The sequence below is a fragment of the Leucopleurus acutus genome, assembly GCF_964270905.1.
Source record: "Leucopleurus acutus genome assembly, chromosome: 1".
Lineage (NCBI taxonomy): Eukaryota > Metazoa > Chordata > Mammalia > Artiodactyla > Delphinidae > Leucopleurus > Leucopleurus acutus.
The window spans coordinates 45625007-45642835 of NC_139142.1; the positions used below are offsets into that span (position 1 = coordinate 45625007).

The following is a 17829-nucleotide window of genomic DNA, read 5'->3' on the forward strand; positions in this document are numbered from 1 at the left end:
TCAGAACAAGGGGAGAAAAAAAACCCATGTAGTGAAATAGATTTTACTCTGAGATTTTTAATGTTTACTATTTACTTAATATAAAACAGTTGCATTTGGGGGTCAATGGGTAAATACAAAAAAAGGCACTGCCGCTTTATTACTAAATATCCGACTTCACAGCCTTCTATGCATGCAACTGTTTGATTTTTTTTTTTTTTTTATAAATAAAGTTCTTTTGCTTTAGGATTTTTAGATTGAGCTGTATACCTGCAGTCAACACAGGACTCAAAACAAGGTGGGGACAGGCGCCTAAAATTTATCATAACAGTCAACTTAAAAAAAAAATTAAAACACTAAGAGCAGAACACAACTAAGTAGATAAATCTATACACAGTCAATGAAAAATAAGCTTTTCTTTTAAAAAAAGAATTATGTTGTTATTAATAACAGACTTTATCATGGTTACCAGCCATAGCAAGTTAATAAGTAACATATCCAAAATAATATCTCTAATAATCAGATAACCATTGTTTCTATATTCAGTGAAGGAATAAATAGAAATTCAGATTTGCAAATACTTTAAGGTCTTCATCCTTTTAAAGGATTCATGCTCATGTGATTGTGTTCACAATCTGTTTTCTGAACAACCCGAGTGTTTATGGATATACGTGTTTTGCAGCAGATCTGAATGCTTTTTAATTTCTCCACAAGATGTGTTACACCATTGTTTTTTTTCTTCCATTAACGTTCTTAGCATCCAAAAAACACCTTCGCAAACCCTCTGGTCTTGCCTTTGGCCTTCAACATCTTTGACTTGTCCTTCCTGGCTCACACGATTGTCCATCCCAACACATTCCCCAAGTAACCCTAAGCTTGCTTAGAAAAGGGGAGTGGAGGATGAATGTTAATGGCACTTGGTTAAAACATATCAACTAAAAAATGCTGCCTCTTTCTGCAAATGAATTTGCATCTTTAGAACATAGTCACCCATGGAGAGCCCCCCTTTTTTATAAAATGCGGTGCAGGATGTTGTGGATTCAATGTTCTTTGCTTGCTAAAGGCTCTCTGTGGTTAAGATGTTCCCACATTTTAGACCTTAAGAAGACTTTGCAAGCTTCACAACATCCAAGGCTGTGTTGGGTGTACATTTTCAATCTTGAAGGTAGAAGAAAACTGTTTGGATTTCATTAAGGCCTTTTAAATTGTATTTACTTCATTATTTTAAAACATAACCCCAAGCAAACGCAGTGATTTTCATGGTCTGATCTCTTTAATTTCGACTCTGACTTTGCTAAAAAAACAAACCCCCAAAATGGTACCAGACACCCATTCAATAAACAGGCCTCCTACCATCTCCCTGATCTCGCCTCTGGCTGAGCTGTCACACCATCATTTACACAACCCAATTTTCCAGCGCAGAGCACAGCTCCTCTTGGATTTCCTCTAATACCCTCTATTGCATCAAATTCCAAACGTAGTCTTTCTTGCCCTTAAGAAATAGAGCTATTACTTTTTGGTAGCGTAGTTTGTTAATCTCTCACCATGTTAAGTAGTAGTTTTGTCTCCCTTCCATGCGGGTGGATAAATCAGCCGACAACACAGCAAATCCCTGACGTACGTGATAGAATCATCATTTCCATCATGCAGTCGACCTTTCTCACATCTTCTTCCACTGCCCACCTGGGACGTCTCCCCGCAGCTCTCTCTGCCACTTGCTGACTGACCGTTTATACACTGTTGCCGGACCTTGCTCTTTTCCTCCTCTTCCTCAGCGGTGAGTGAGCCAAGGGGCTGCAGCCCCCAGGCTGGGGTTCCTGCGAGCAACGCCCCCCAAAAGTGGCCTTTTGAGCTTATTATCTGGGTATTAAGGCCTCTTGCTAGGGAAAAATATCCATCCTTGCCTTTTCTCCTCCAGTGAAACTTGTACCCACGTGTGTGTGTGTGTGTGTGTGGAGCGAGGCCAGGACTGATAGGATGACACCCCATGGTAGGGTGGGGAGAAAGAGGTTCTCCGGGTGAGAAGCAAATCCAGCGTAGAAAGGGCAGCAGGATTCCTTTAGACTCCCTAGGTGACTGCGCGCAATCCCATAACCGATCACATGGTGGCGCCCGGCCCAGTGCTCCGCCCACTCCAGCCACATCCTCAACTCCACCTACACACTTCTCCCACCCACAGGTGGGAGACACAACTCTGGCCTACGTGACAGCTCCGCCTTCCCGAGAAGCAGAGCTTGGCAGCCATTTAAAAAGACAACCCTGCTGCTATTATAAAAATAGAGGAAAAAATGAATCCATAGCAACAAATCCTTTACAAAAACCATAGTATGAAGAAAAGTTCTAGCCCAACTCTTTACACATTATGTACCCTTTGAAATTGTTATGTAAACAATACACAAATCAAAGTTTATCTGAAATTTTGTTGGAGGGAATTTCTCCCTTCCTGCCCCCGTTGCCATGTGGACTTCTTCTGCGGCTGGATTTCAAGCAGGGGCCTCAGGGAATCCAATCAGGGGAGACATAAAAGAGCGAGCCGCCGTTGTGCTTTGGTCGCAGGCATCCGTGCTTTCCTCCCGGGGCCTGACTCTGAAGGCAGGCTTCTGAGAAGACTCCCAAGGGCTGGGGCTTCTGCCTCCCTCCCAAGTCTCTCATCTCTTTCCAAGCGGTACCCTCTTTATTTTCCCCCTCATTTCCATCCAAGAAGCCACTTGCATTCCCTCCACCCGTTCCCAGTCCTATGTTTCCCTTAGAGATCCCTCCCCATGCCCCACACCAAGCCATCCCACGACAGAAACAAATGACGAAATAACCAGTCCCAGGTCTACTGATATGTTTACAAGGACGACCTACGCTCTCACAAAATCAAAATGGGAGAGGGACCAGGGGAAAAGAAATGGCTGCAAAGTATCTTGGAGGATTCTGTGCAACCCTGAAGATGGCTAACACTGGACCCGCAGCAGTCGATTTCACGGCCAGCGCGGTCACTCTCATCTTCAGCTCTAGATTGTGGAGGTCCGGTCAACCCCGTCTGGGAGAGAAAGGAGGACACAATGGGCACAGGTGAGCAAAGCAATTCCATTCATGCCCACCGGTTCCAGCGTCATGCATGTTGGACCTCCCAGTCTCTGAGGACAGATAAGGGTTAAATTCATCCATCCATCCATTCACTCATTCTTCACATACCCACCCACTCAACATAGCTATTTTTGCCAGGAGCCATACTGAGCCTGGAAACCAAGACGAAAAGACCTAATCCTCACACTTATCCAAGTATATATATATCCTAGACAGGGCACAGACATGTAAACTGACAATGACACATGAGGGATGGTTGCTGTAATGGAGTATGTACCAGGCACAGCAGGAACAAGGGGGAAGGTGTGTTTAGGTTGCCCTTGGAAGTCAAGGATGGTTTCACAGAGAAAGAAAATGACTTTGTAGATGGTCTGGTAGGAGAAGAAAAGAGGAGGCAGGAGAGTATTAGGGTGGGGAGGGCATACAGCTCACGTACAGGCGTGATGCTGCTCATCAAATGGTGGGCCTGGGGGCGGGCTGGAGGTTTAGGATGAAGGACAGGAGGAGTGGCAGGAGATATGGCAGAGAGCCAGCTAGGTTTTGCAATACACATGCAGGTGGACCTGTCCAGCTCATGTCCCTTTCTTTGGGAGCATCTCCTGCTGAAAGGCCAGGGATGAGTGGTGGTGACTGTGATCTCTGATCACAGCTGAGCAGACCAGGGGGATGCAGCTGACCCAACCTGATCCAGATTCTCTGTCTCAAGAATCTGATCGGGGGCAGAGACACCAGGGTGAGATTTTTTTTTGGCACCTGGAACTGAAATATCCAGTGGACATGGAAGAGTGCTGAGGCCGCCCAGCATATGCCATGTCGGTGTTATGGAGAATCGGTGAAACCAGGCTATAGAGAAAGTGGGGGACATGCCTGTCAGAGAGGAGAGGCCATGAGTGAGCCAGACCACAGAGGGAGCCGACGGCTGCCCAACCCCTTTTCACACGGGACTGTGGGCAAGTCCCCAGAATCAGACCATAAGGGTCTTGTGTACTATTAACAGGAGCTTGGACATAGGTAATTGGGGATTTATAAGTGGTAGAGTAACCAGATTTGACTTCAGAATGGTTTCTCTGGCATGGCTGGTGGTAGGTGAGCCAGTTAAGAGGTCCCTACAATGGTCCATGCTAGAGTTTCTCCAGTGAGCAGAGAGAGGCATGGATTAGTCATAGGAGGTAGAAATGACTATGTTCAGTGACCACTAAATGAAGGCCAGGATGGGATGCAGGATGCCTCCCTGGTTTCGCTGACGTCCACATGTCAGTAGATGTGTCTTGGTCTAAACCTCCGCATCACAAGGCCCGTCTCGCAGAGGTGCGTCTAGATGCAGTGAGCAGAGCTCAGGTGTGAGAGGGGCGTGGGCCAACTGTTCCAGGGAAAGCTGGAGGACCTAAGTGATACAGGGGAGCACTGAGCCCACTGCAGGGGTCTCCTGGCCGCCTCATGGGTGGTGCCAGGCTGGCATCTTGCCAGCAGGGACTTGGAGGGAGAATGTTTCTTTCATTCAGATTTTTAATGAGATCACTGTCGGTCCACATAAGAAAGAGCACCCTGTTTCTGAGTTTGCCCCTAAGGTAACATTTTGCAAAAGTATAGTATAGTATTACCACCAAGATAGTGACATTGATGTAATCTACCCATCTTACAGATTTTCCCAGTTTTACTTGTACTCGTGTGTGTGTGTGTGTGTGTGTGTGTGTGTGCGTGTGTGTAAAGTTCTACATGATTTTTTGAGAGATTTTAAAGAAGGGAAGCAAATGGCCCCTGAGAGCATCTGTTGTTTCAGATTATCAATCCTAGAGGTCCCCAGATGTGAACGTATCACCTCTTCCTGCCTTCTACGCATGTCAACCGTAGCCTCTTAAGTGGTGGCCCAGCAGTGGTAACTGGCTGTGGGAGAACAGTGAGTGTGTGTATATGTGCACACACACATGTGTGGGTGGGGTGAGGGTGCAGAGGCCACTCCCTCGTCTGTAGAAGCGCAGTGCACACCCTTGTTGGGCCTCAACTCGTCCATTTATTAATGTCAACCTTTCATAGCTGTTGAAGTGAGGAGCTGTAAACAAGAAAATCTCAACTAACCCAGCCCCAAGTTGCATTTTCACAGAATTCTCACCCTATACCTCATCCTCCAAGGGTGATGGTTGGTATTCACCTGCAGGGAAATGACCAGTAGGTTAAGTCCAGACTCACTATTTACAGTTGTGCGGGTCGTGCACTGCACAACTCAAAGGGGCACCATTCACATGCAACCATCATAGGTTTTATAATTACTATGGCAAATTTCAAATGAAAGGCAGAATAATGTCTTGAGAAAGTGGAACCTTTTCCCGATTTGCACTTATATCAGCTATAAGTGGAGTTTTAAGTCCCAAGAAGGAGTGAGGAGAGAAGGTGGGAAGGAATGACAACGGGATCAGGTGAAGCACAAACCCCAGAACATCCGAGGATGGACCGTGCATTCCTCTTTATGGTTTGATTCACTATGGATGCCATTCTGCCGGGCGGAGCCTCGCAGACTCATTCTGCTGGTACTGAGTCTCCCTGAACACCTGGGGCCACCAGTCAGGAGCAAGCCCAGCAGAGCCAGATGAAAGCCTTAAATAAAGACTCACAAACCAAGATGGCAGAGGCAACCCACCCCCTGGGCTTCCTCACCGGTTCTGTCGGAGGGGCCTGGGGAGAGAAAAGAAGAGATGGATAGGGAAGGCTAGGATAGGAAGATGGATAGGAAGTAGCTTCGACCAACACCCAGAGGGCAGCAGTTACTGGAGGAGACTGAAAAAGCAGAGATGCCAGCACAAAAGGATGGGCCCCAAGGCTTGGGGCCCGGGGAGCAGCCCCGTTAGAATGGCCATCCTGGGATGTGGTGTCCTAGGAACTTGGACACCTCTCCCCTTCTTTTCTTTTCTTTTTTTCGGTACGCGGGCCTCTCGCTGTTGTGGCCTCTCCCGCTGCGGAGCACAGGCTCCGGACGTGCAGGCCCAGCGGCCACGGCTCACGGGCCCAGCCGCTCCGCAGCATGCAGACCCTCCCGGACCGGGGCACGAACCCGTGTCCCCTGCATCGGCAGGCGGACTCTCAACCACTGCGCCACCAGGGAAGCCCTCCCCCTCTTTCCTCGAGATACAAGCAGAGGAGCATCTTTTACTACTCTGCTTTCCTCTCCCTGGTCATTCGTCTTCGTGTAAGATAACTTCACTCACTGGCAGAAGTTCTGTTCCCAGCAAAGTCATCTCCGTTGGCACCTGGCGGGGGTCGGCCAGCAGAAAGGTGCTGTCACAGTGGGAGGGCACACCGCTGCCACCGCACCCAACTGGGCCACCCTGAACCTAATTTGCATTCCCTGCTCAGGAAACTGCTTATGAGGCTTCCCACCAGAGAGGATTATTGAGAAAAAACACAGCAATAAAAAGGCTTAGGAGATTAACGAGATGAAAACATTAGCAAAAAAACCAGTTCACAGATGTTTCCTGTAAAAATAGAAGAACAGGCTAAAAATGGAGTCTTTCAATGAAGACCTCCCTTTAATAAAGAGCATTTGGCATTACTGCTTTTAACGATGATGATGATGTTAGCACTTAGCAGATTGATAAGAGCTTCCAACACACCAATTACCTGAGATCTGTCAAGCCCGGGGGGAGGTCAGTCCTCCTGGCTGACTCTCACAGGCAATGCAGGACTCAGTGGAGTCGCCCTGCAAGCCAGCGCCCGTCAGGTGTCAGGTGGGAGGGCACCTGGGCTGCCTACAGGGGGCTGAGCTCGGGCTGAAGGCTCAGGTCCGGAGGCCTTCCGTTTAGGACAAAATTGAGATATAATTTGCACACCACAAATGTCACCCTTTTAAAGTGTACAACTCGGTGGTTTTGAGCATATTCACGAGAGTTGCGCAGCCATCACCACCATCTAATTCCAGGCTATTTTGTCACCCCCGAGAGAAATCTGGTGCCCGTTAGCAGCCACTCTCCACTCCCACCGCCCTCCAAACCCTGGCAGCCACTGATCTGCCTTCTGTCTCTGTAGGTTTGCCTATTCTGGACGTGTCACGTTAAGGGAATCACACACGGTGTGGCGTTTTGTGTCTGGCTTTTTCACCCATTAGCATAATGCTTTCACAGATCAGCCATGTAACAGTACTTCGTTCCTTTCCGAGGCTGAATGGCATTCCACTGTGTGGCTACAGTGCATCTCGTCCATCCATATTCATCTGCCGACGGACCTTTGGGTTGTTTCCCATTACTCCTCAGGGGCTGTCAGGGTGCTGACCCAACCTCCTCGGTTACCTGGAGAAGAGGAGCTGGTGGCACCACACGCGGACGTACCGGGAGTGAACCAGTGGTGCCGCAAAGCTTCTAAGATCTGAACTGAGTGGCCAAGGGAGAGAGTGGTGTTTGCAAGTGGGGTTCCCCGGAACCCCCGCGGGGGGTCACGGAGGGAGCTGTGCACCCCACCGTCTGTCTGCTCTGCAGCCCTGGGAGGCCTTCAGCTAGCTCCCTTCTGGCACGGAGCGGAGGCTTTCTCCAGGCTATAGAGACCCTTGCATGGGTGAGGTCAGGTGGGTGCAGTCCCGGCCTGTACTCTGCTCCACACAGAGCATTTACCTTTGTCCTATTTGGTTTCAGGATAAGCCTGTGTTTGTAGAGACTGAAAATCTAAACACCCCTGGTCAGGAGGACAAAGCTCTCTGGAGCAGTGGCTTATGACAGCCTTTCTTTCTGCTGCTGCTGGGCTAGCACAAATTGTGCCTCTCCGTGTACCCGTCTCTGGCTCTGCGGTGGGTGAGCACGTCCAGACCGGACAGGGCTGTCGGGAAGGGTCACAGGAGGCCTGTCTCAATCTCCATGACTCACAGCCTCCCTGGAGGTTGGCAGGAAGGGGCGGACGTCTCTCCTCTGTCTGCCAAACATCCCCAGGGCTGGCAGTGAGTCCAGGCCAGAGGAAGGCACCCGTTTAGTACCAGGAGGGCACTGAAGGCCTGCCAGGGCTGTTGTGACGATGCAGAGCTGCAGACCAAACACACAGTGGGACGACCCAGCTGCTTCTGGGAGCTCCTCCAGGGGCTGCGGCCCTGCACACCCCTGGCGCATCCAACTAGACCGTCCCTGTCACGCTGCGAAGGACGCCTCGGACTGCCTGGGGCTCTGGGGGTCGTGGAAGCCATTGGAACAGGGAGATGTAAAAACAAGGAGGGATTTTGGTTTCAGAAATTCTATTTTTAGAGCAAGTTGGGATACGCTTGGACCGGACTGGGGGATCTAGTGCCGAGAAGGAAGGAATCCAGTGCTGTGGGGGAATGTTTCCACTAAAAGCCACGTCTTGTGCTCCTGGCTCCTCCAGCGCCCGCACTGGGCTAGGACAGCTGCGGGGCTGGGACTCCAGTGTGCCCCGGGGGGTGGAGCCTCTGGGGAAAGAGGGCAGCCTCGGTCTCCGGGGCTCCGAGGCACCTCCCAGAGAAGGAGGAGCAAGGGCGCTGGCGGCCCCTGTGTATGGCAAGGCTTGACGAGGGTCCGACAGCGCGCTGCAGCCACTCTCCCTCTCCCTCCCTGTCCCCTGCCTCCTCGGCCTGTGCCCTTCCCTCTCTCCCGAGCTGTGGAGGATGGCACGTGGCTGGGGGTTCTCCCAGGCGTGCAGTGCCATGCGGGGAGGATGCACTCACCTCCCAGGGCGTGCTCGGTCATACTGAGGCACAAGGACTCCAGCCTGTTGTTGATGTCAGGTTCAGTCACGGGAAGCTGGAATTCTGCAAGGGACAAAGGGTTCCGCTGGTGACAGGGGCTCTGAGAGCAAGGAGGAAGTAGGCATGGTGTCACTGGCTCCACCTGCCAGGGTGAGGGTTTGGAGTGCCTCCCTGGGAGGACTCGGGGGGCGGGAGAGACCAACAGGGCCGGCGTGGAGGGTGAGCCGGACTCGGGTTCAACCAACCTCTGAGTCTGTTAGACACACTGAGGCCACTGCAGCTGGAAGAAAATTGGTGCCTAAAAATAGCTGTCATGGTCACAGTCTGCCAGGCCTCTGCTCAGACCCCTCCAGCGGCTTCCCATCGGAGTAAAAGCCAACCCCTTGCCGTGGCCTGCAAGGCCCCGAAGACCTGGCCTCTTGTTACCTCTCTGCCTTCGTACAGCAACCCCTTCCTTCACTCCCTCCCAGGCCCTTTTCTACCCCAGGGTCTTTGCACTGCTGTTCCCTCTGCCCAGAATGCTGGTCCCTGGACATTTCCATGGCTCACTCTCTGCCTGCTGTCACGTCTCTGGCTCTACCGTCTCCTTGGAAAGGACTTTCTGTTCATTGTATGTGAACAGAATTTTTCCACCCCATCCCTTTTCTCTGCTTTATTTTTCTTCATCGCCATCGCCAACGCCTGACATGTGTGTATTTGTCACCTCCTCCCAGTTGAGTGTTTGCTTCATTGGAGCAGGACTTGGCTTTGCTCCCTGTGCCTAGAACTGGGGCCTGATGCATTTCTGCTTCATTACAAGGAGCAGGAAACGGAAACCACAGCCTGGCAAGAGCCTCTTCTGAGTCCAAGACCCTGCTGGGTGTCCAGTTCTCCAGTGGGGCTCCCAGAGGCTAAGTGACTTGTCAAGGCTAGCCAGCCGACACGGAGCTGGGACAGGAAGCCACATGGGTCTCACCCAGAGCTGCTGTTCCACTGCACACTGCATGCCTGCCATGCCTGTCAACACTCTCCAACTCCAAGCACTGGGAAGCAAGGGCTGAGCCGTCTGTTCTGAGGGTTCCCGCTACCCAGGACAATACTGTGCATTCTAACCACAAAGCCCCCTCTACCATGTGGACCCTCCCTATCTCTCCTCCAAGGGGGAGGCACCCCTGAGCCTCCTCTGTCGTGCTAGGGCTCACCGTCAGCACCTCCCCCAACCTCCCTATCCTGTGGAACTCTTGAACATCCTTAACTAGTTTGGAAGTGCCTTGCAGACAGCGACGATGCTCTCAGATTTCTCTGACTCTCCCATGATACCCAGCCATGGCCTTCTGCACACCTCATTACCTGTCTATGGAGTGATGAAAAAGATGGAAATAGAAGGAAACGGACAGCTACTGTGAAACTCGGACAGAACGGTGAAATCCTATGGGGGAGGGCAGAAAAAATCAGCAGTGGGATATGTTCTGAGTGCCTGGGGGAGTCTCAGCGTTGCCACTGCCTTCCTGTGTGACCCTGGGAAGCTGTTCCCTTCTTTGGGCCTTAGCTCTTCTATCTGTAAAGTGGGGAAAGGATCCTGAGGCCCAAACTGCAGGCCATTTCCTGGCTCCTTCGCATGTCCACTAGGGGGCGCTTGGGGCCGGAGCGGGGAGGGAATGAAAAATGAGGTTGATGGTTTGGTGGGAGGGGAAGTTGAAACGAATGGCTAAACCAAAGTATTTGTTTTCCTCGAGGAGCTATATATTTCAGCCTTCCCTGCAATCTGTGTTCCCCATTACCAGCTAATTCAGAGGCAGATGTCGTTTCCGTTATTTAAAATTCTCAAAGAGAAGGTTGGCAAAAGCGATCGATATGAACGCTGGGGAGCAGATAAGATTCTTTCTGACACCAGTTCCAGCATCGATGGGTCTGAAAGACAACTGTGCCAGTTCATGAGCAGACAGAGGACAACTGGGCTTCTAGGGAAGCTGGTTTCCCCACACCCCCATCCACCACTGCTCTGAGTAGGGTCGGGCAATTAAACAACCCAGAGGGAAGAGTATTTTAGTATTTTCATCCATTCATGTGAAAATCATATGCATGCAAAAATTAGCAGCCTTCAGGGTGTGAAATCTATAAAATAGAAACACAATTTTATATATAGCCAGTTAGCAAATAAAAAAAAAAAAAACCCCAGCAGTTACAGCCATCCATATGCTCATTGTAAAATTTAGTTTACTCTCTAGCACTCCCCTTTAAACAAACACTGTGGAGAGATTTGGATAAATAAAGATGCTCGACATTTGGAGAGAAGTGTTTCAGCTGCAGGATTTCTTGCCAACACGCAACAAAATGGCATTTTCCAAGCCTGGGATTGCGTGTTCCAAAAAAAGGGGGGCTGAGAAATGTGGGGCTCTCTGCTCCAGAATCTCCAAACCCTAGTGGCTGCTCTTTTAGGTTGAAAGTCGGCATGCTTGCTTTTTATCCTCCAGCTCTTCCCTCTGTTGCACGGGGGAGTCGTGACTCCTAACCACTCTCAGAGCAGCTTTGAAAAATTCTAAGTCTTGGGAGAAGCCCGTATGTTCACACTCCAGAGTTTCCTAATAGTGTGACTTTTTAATTGTGTATTTGATAAAAACAGATCCGTGGCATCTCCCTGCACACAGGAGACAGAGGGAGACCAGATGGGTGAAGAGCAGCTTCCATCTCGGCTGGAAGCCCTCAGCCACGGGTGGCTTGGTGGGCAGAGCTCTCCATGCCCCGACTAAGCGAGTGGGCAGCTCCTGCCCACAGGTCCACTTGGACCACAGACCAACTCTTGTCCTTTCTTCTGCTCAGCCTGGGGCTCATCGCGTTTATCCTGGGCCCCCAGCTGTAACAGACCAGGCAGGTGTAGTTTCGAGTCTTCGGGAGGGCAAAAAGGATAGACTCTGGGCCTTCTGTCCTGTTGCCCGAGCAGGCCTGTTTCCTTAGCTCAGATGGCATCTCTAAGTACGAGGGATTCTTCCCCTCCCCATCAGACCCTTCCAGTATTTAGGATGTATTTGAGGATCCCCAGTTCTAGGATGCCCAAAGTCTAGGCTGATGTGGGACTTTCAAATTGTGCCTTTTCAGAAGTCCCACAAGAACAGGGACTGCTGTTCAGGCCCAGGGTCAAGAGGATTCCGGAAGGAAGCAGCGCCCATCCCTAATGAGGTGTTGCTGCAGGGTCCACCTGGCCTGAAGTGTCCTTCTGCCTCTCTCTCCAAGTCCCTGAGGCTGAGGTAAAGAGGCCAATGTTTTTAGGACTTTAGAATAAGCAGCAGGTTGGGGCATTCTAGGAAAAACCTTGAGAATCCCACTTTGCCAATGACAGCTGAGGCCACTCTGCTGAGTAAAACAGGAGGGCTTTGAGTCTGGTTGAGTGAGAAGTGGGTTGCTGGAAGGCGAGAAATGAGGAAAGTCAGTCTCTTGAGGAAGGGGCAGGGAATGCAGAAGTGGGAGCTACACAACTGTGATGAGGGGAGGAAGGAAGATAAAGGGAAGGCAGGAACCAAGAGGAAAGGGGGAGAATGGTGTCAAAAGGAAAAGAGATCAGTGCCGGCAGGGAAATGGGCCCATGCGGCCGTGCAGAGCTGGTAGTGGTGGGCAGGTGGCAGGGAACACAGGTACGCAGTCGCTCCCTGAATCTGCTGTGGGGAACGGAGCTCTTCTCTGGGGACCTCACTCCTAGACCTGCAGAACTAAGTGCTGCGGAAATCCTATGGGACCCACATTTTCACAAAAAATGATGAGCAGACTATGGTACACGACACTATTGTACCATCTTGCCTCAAGTCGGTCTCTCTGAATTTGGCTCTCAGAAGCAGCGGGGCACAGACCCAGCTGGGTTCTTGGCTGTGATAGAACTGATTCATTTGCCAACCTCCCTGCCCATCCTCCGTCAGTCCTGAGCAGGGCTGTTTGCTTTGGATTACTAGAAGGAGGGAGCAAATGTTGATCAGGTACTCTAAGTGGGTCCCTGCTCTGGCCTCTGCTTCTGCAGGGCAGCCCCTTCCATCCCCTCAGCGGAGCCAGTGCTCTGACGGCACTCCCCCTCTCCCCTCTCTTTCTAAAGGCAGTTCTCTGGCAGCAGTCTGAAACTCACTCACACTAAGGAGAAAGGAATGATAACAGCTTTGTGCACTATGCTCCCAGGTGTTCTAATGATGGAAGGATTCCAGTCGTGAGCCGCTGCGTAGGGGAGGTCTGCGATGGAGAACAGATATGTCACATCATGAAATGCTGCCAGGTAAGGCACGGCTTTACCCATCTCACATCTGGGTGGTCCAGCACCAAAGGTAGTTTGCACATGGTTTTGTGCAAGGGAAGGATGAGGTCCCCTGTGAGGCTGCCCCGTCTACCTTTCTCCATGCTTTTCCTTTGAAGTCAGCTGCTGGCCCCCTCTGCCCTTTCCCGTCAGGCCCTCTAGGTGGCGAGGAGCTTCCGTGGCCTCCTAGTGTCACGCCAGGGCTGCTCTGAGATCCTCTCTGATCCCAAGGGTGGCGGAGCCCGGGTCAGCAGGGTCTGCTTCCAAGATAAGGTGTCATTCTGCGAGCAGTTTCCAAACTAATTTTCCAGTTGGGAAAACACCCTACCTCTCGGAGAAACATGACCCCTCTCGCCAGGCGCCATCCTGATTTTGAGCTCGTCACCCCCCGGTGATGGTATCAGACCCTGTCCTCCTCTCTGGGAGGACCAGCTTCATGTTTCTTACTCATCCCACAGGCCAGCAAGAGGCAACAATCACCGATGGCTCTCCTGGCTTGTCCTGGGAAACATTTTAAATCTGTCCACATGGGAATGAAGTGGAGAACCACCCCTCCTGCCCCGGCCTCCAAGGGGCCCATGGATTCTGTAGGTCCAGGAAAGAAAGAAGTGTCTCGCAAATTCAAGCAAGGTGACTGATGAATTGATATACAGCTTGGAGGCTGGTTCTAGCCCCCAGGCTTTTCTTTATTCTTTGGAGACATTCCATCATCTTGATGGGATTATTTTAAGTTTATAGAATCCAAACTTCCTTAGAATGTAGTGTAGTCTTCAAGATTTGCTCAGATGGGTCAAAATGGGTGCTTTGAAGACATCTAATGGCCAGGAGGAAACCACTATGTTGGAATGTAGCACAGTTTTCTGAGTATTCAATTTTGGGTTGGTCGCACATCTCTATTCCACTTTGCGTTCACAATTACTACTGCTTGTGTAAAGATGAGAGCCGCTTTCTGCCGTCCTGATATCTGCCTACCTGATGTGAGGCTTATGGTCTAGTCCCAGCCCCTGGCCCTCAGGCCCTAGATGCAAAAGCTGAGGAGGAACTTTCTGCGCCCATGGGGGGACTTTCTGCAGCCTGCTTTCCCTTTAGCCAGGGATCCTGGGTCACAGCTGTGCCCTGCCTCGCCCTTCATGGCCATGTCTCAGGAAGAGCCACCCCACATGGGCCAAGGGTGCCGGGCAGGACTTAGGAGTGGCTTCTGCTGAGCCCTAACAAGGGTATTTGCAGTCAGGAAATACGGAGCAGTCCTGTCCCCGGGCCGTGGTTACCAGAAATGCCTTGCCTCATCAGGGCCTTGCTGGAAGTGGGTTTGTCATGTTCGGGTGAGAGGTTAATTAAAACAACAACAATAACCCAAGGGTTCTAAGTCCAGTATGTGAAGAACATTATTGAGAGACTTGCAGATAACTACCAGGAAAACTGAAAACAGCTGGAAGTGCTGCTTCTGGAGATGGGACCATGGGCTGGGAGGGGAGGGCAGGGGGAGTCATTTTCTCTTACAAGCTGTTTGGTAGCATTTGATTCTTTAACTATGGGAACAAGAGGCTTCACGGGAAGAGGGTGGAGACAATGTTAGGGTCATAGCTGACCTGAGCATAAGCCAACTGTTCAGCGTTGCTGTATAAGAGCAGAGGGGAAACATAGTGCAGGTGGAGGATTCGGATCAACAGACCCAAACGGTTCTTCTCCCAGGGATGGCCCAGCTCTTCCTGGTGGGCCTGGTCTGCCCAATTAAGATGGGGGACAAAGAGGGTGACTGAGGACTTGGAAGAGAGCTGCAGGGAGGAAAAAAGAGGTAGGAAAGAATGGAGAAGTCTACAAGTATGTTAGGATTGGAAGAGAGCGGTCGGCTACGCGAGGGCTCCCGTGAGGTTGCACGGTGGCTGGGCTGCAGTCCTGGGGCTGCGGTCAGGGTGAACTATTCATTTAAGGTGAAAGGTCTCGTGCCCAGGATGTCTTCAAATCTTGTCCAGGTTCTCTTTTTACTGGGAATGGATTAGACATAATTCTACATGAAAACAGAGGCTGGGACTGAATGACCCAGGGAGAAGGCCTTCACAACCCCCCAAATTTTATTAAGTATTTCTTCCTGGGAAGAAAAATAGCAAGTATCAAAATGAAGAAAAGGAGCTTTAAAACCAAAGTGCCTCTCCCGTTGGGGAGCACAGGCTCTGGACGCGCAGGCTCAGCGGCCATGGCTCACGGGCCCAGCCGCTCCGCGGCATGTGGGATCTTCCCGGACCGGGGCACGAACCCGTGTCCCCTGCATCGGCAGGTGGACTCTCAACCACTGCGCCACCAGGGAAGCCCATCAAGAAGCAATTTTAAACCAGCGTCTGGACTCTGTGGACGTCCCGTCCTTTCCTGACATACATTATGCCCTGGTGGCTCCCGCCCTTCTCCTCGGTGGCCTCTCCTCCTCCAGCCTGCCTTCCCTTCACTCCTCCATGCTTAGCCCTGTCTGACGCCCCTGCTCAAAATCGTTTATCGATTCCTCACTGAGAGCAGCTGGAGTCTGAGCTCCTCGGCCTTGGATTCAGCGTCCCACCTTTGGCTGCAGTCTTTCCAGCTCCCTTGGTCTCCTTGCCGCTACTTCAGCCTGACCCCTCTGCCGAGCCGCCGTGGGACTCGATACCCTTGCAGTCTTGCTCTCTTGGCTCCTTCTGCTTGCAACTCCACCCTCCTCTTTCCACCTCTTCACCCTCTGCTCCCTGAAGCTCACCTATGACTCTGAGAAGCTTCTTTGCCCACCCAGGCCACAGTGACATTTCCCCTCAAACTCCTGTAAGACATGGTACAGAGCATGTCTACCCAGGGTGAGGACCTTCTTCCAGGTGCGACCCATGTAGTAATTGCTTGCGGGGCTTTGCATTACTCATGGAGTCTAAGAGGTCACTGTCTGCACAGAAGAAGGTGCAGGCATCTGTTGGCTGTATGTAATTCTGGCTACTCTGTTTGGGGAGGCGTGGTCAAAGGTGAAATTGACATGAGGTGCACCGGGCTGCTCTTTACCCAAGTAAAGGGAAGATGGCTGGATCAGCGGTCACGTGTGCAAGGAACTCCCAAACCAGTGGGAGGTCTCTCAGCATCCGCACTGTCAAGTTTTCTTCTCTGTCTCACTATCTACACATTCCCCCACGTATATACCAACGACACACACACTACACGTGAAACCCCTCCCAACTCCGCCCTGAAACCTCCCCAGTAATATCCCTGGGTTCATCCATCCAGAAATATAACTAGGATCAAAAATACCCCCAACAGATCACAACCAACTCAAGCTCCGTGTGCTGGCTCCCAGCCAACCAGCCGCTATTCATGCTGGCAAGACACGGTTTAAAAAAGGAAAGGCTTCTATAAGCTCAAAAGAATGCACGGTGACAGTTGAGGCTAAGCACTTTCTGCCTGGGTTCACTGGGGCATCTATTTTGGTGACCTGGCCTCCCCGAGAGGAGAGCGAAGGATGGAGGGCTGGGCCCTACCTGGCTGTTGGAACATCAGCATATTCTGCGGTGAAGTGTGCACGGGCAGCGAGCGGGTCCTTTGGACTGAGCTGTGGGTGCGGCTTGGCATGCTGTTGCTGCCCCCGGGGTTGGCGAACCAGAGGTTCTAGGGAGAAACACGAAAGCAGAACCCGTTAGTCCGGACACCTGGGGGGGCCCCCAGCCAGAATCCGGAAGGCAAGTACCCTGGGAGGACTCTCTGCTAACTTCTGGGAAAGGGCTTATAGGCCAGCACGATCCATCTGCTTATTCAGAGAGAGGGGCTTTAGATTCCGTTCAGTCCCCCGCTTCCCCCCCACCCCCACCCCCGGCGAAACGTCCTTAGCCTCAGGCTCCTCTCTAAGCCTCAACTTAATCTGGACACCAATCTCCCTTGCTAGCTCCAAAACTCTTTTTATCCCTTCTGTTGCCTTTGCTTTTCCTATCACTTTTCTAGGAAATGGGGGGAGTTCTATAAATGTCTGCAACGAAGAGCACAAACTATTTCAGGGCTCTCAGTTGATTTTCTCTCTGAGATTCTTACAATTTACTACAAAGCAAGGAGGAGAAAAAAGAACCTCTCAGCTGGCAAAGAGCTGGCACAACTCAGCTTGCGTGTTTATTATTACGCGGGTGTCCTAGCAGTGATTTCCTCTTGGGCCCATCTGGGGGCTTCCCACAATGGTCAGAGAGTGGGGCTTTTTCCTACCCTGTGCTGTTTCCCTGGGGGGAGTGAATCCTGCCTGTCTTGCCAGGAACTGTTTCCTGTTTTGTAAATCAAGCTCTCATCCCTTAGTTTCTCATGACAACCCAGAACCTCAGACTCACTTGGTGTCCCTCTAACCCCAGCCCCGACCTGCAGAGTCCCCACAAAGCAGGGGCTACACAGGTGGGAGGCGCTGGGTGGGAGGGTGGGAGTACTGGGACGAGGACCCAGGGGACAGAGGTTGTGGCTCTATATCCCATGGCGAGAATCTCTGGCCAGCCTGGCCTTGACCGCCTGAGAATGTTTCAATTCTCCCTCTGACAGCCTTTCTCAGGCTCCTTCCTGTGGGTTCTCCACCACAGCTGGGACCATGACAAAGGAGCTATTTGCCTCAGATAAAAAGGCTAAGAAGCCCTCAGATGCTCTGGAAGCCAAATTGGGAAGGCAGTGGGATCTGCTGGGGCAGGTCAAGGATCAAGGCAAAGAAGAAATAGGTCTTGCATTTCTTCCTTAAGGCCCCCTGTGTGCAGGGCCCCCAAGGTTAAAGCGGTCGTGGGGCAGCCTAAACAAAATCCCCACAAAGCCAGTTGCTGCCGTGGCCTCGCTTTGTCTTCCCGAGAAACCGTGCAAACAACCTCTGAGCCACAGGGACAACCGTCCTCAGTCT

General features: G+C 51.4%; 1 protein-coding gene across 1 annotated transcript in view; it reads right to left on the minus strand.

Moving 5' to 3' along the window:
• Nucleotides 1-2930: 2930 nt before the first annotated feature.
• SAMD4A (sterile alpha motif domain containing 4A) overlaps nucleotides 2931-17829 on the minus strand; it is a 230477-nt gene continuing 215578 nt past the window's right edge. Inside the window, exons 11-13 of the mRNA XM_082848456.1 lie at nucleotides 16457-16583; nucleotides 8705-8788; nucleotides 2931-3007 (exon numbers count right to left, since the gene is read on the minus strand). Coding sequence (XP_082704582.1) covers nucleotides 2979-3007; nucleotides 8705-8788; nucleotides 16457-16583 — 240 coding nt within the window. The 3' untranslated portion in view covers nucleotides 2931-2978. The remainder of the gene's footprint in view (nucleotides 3008-8704; nucleotides 8789-16456; nucleotides 16584-17829) is intronic.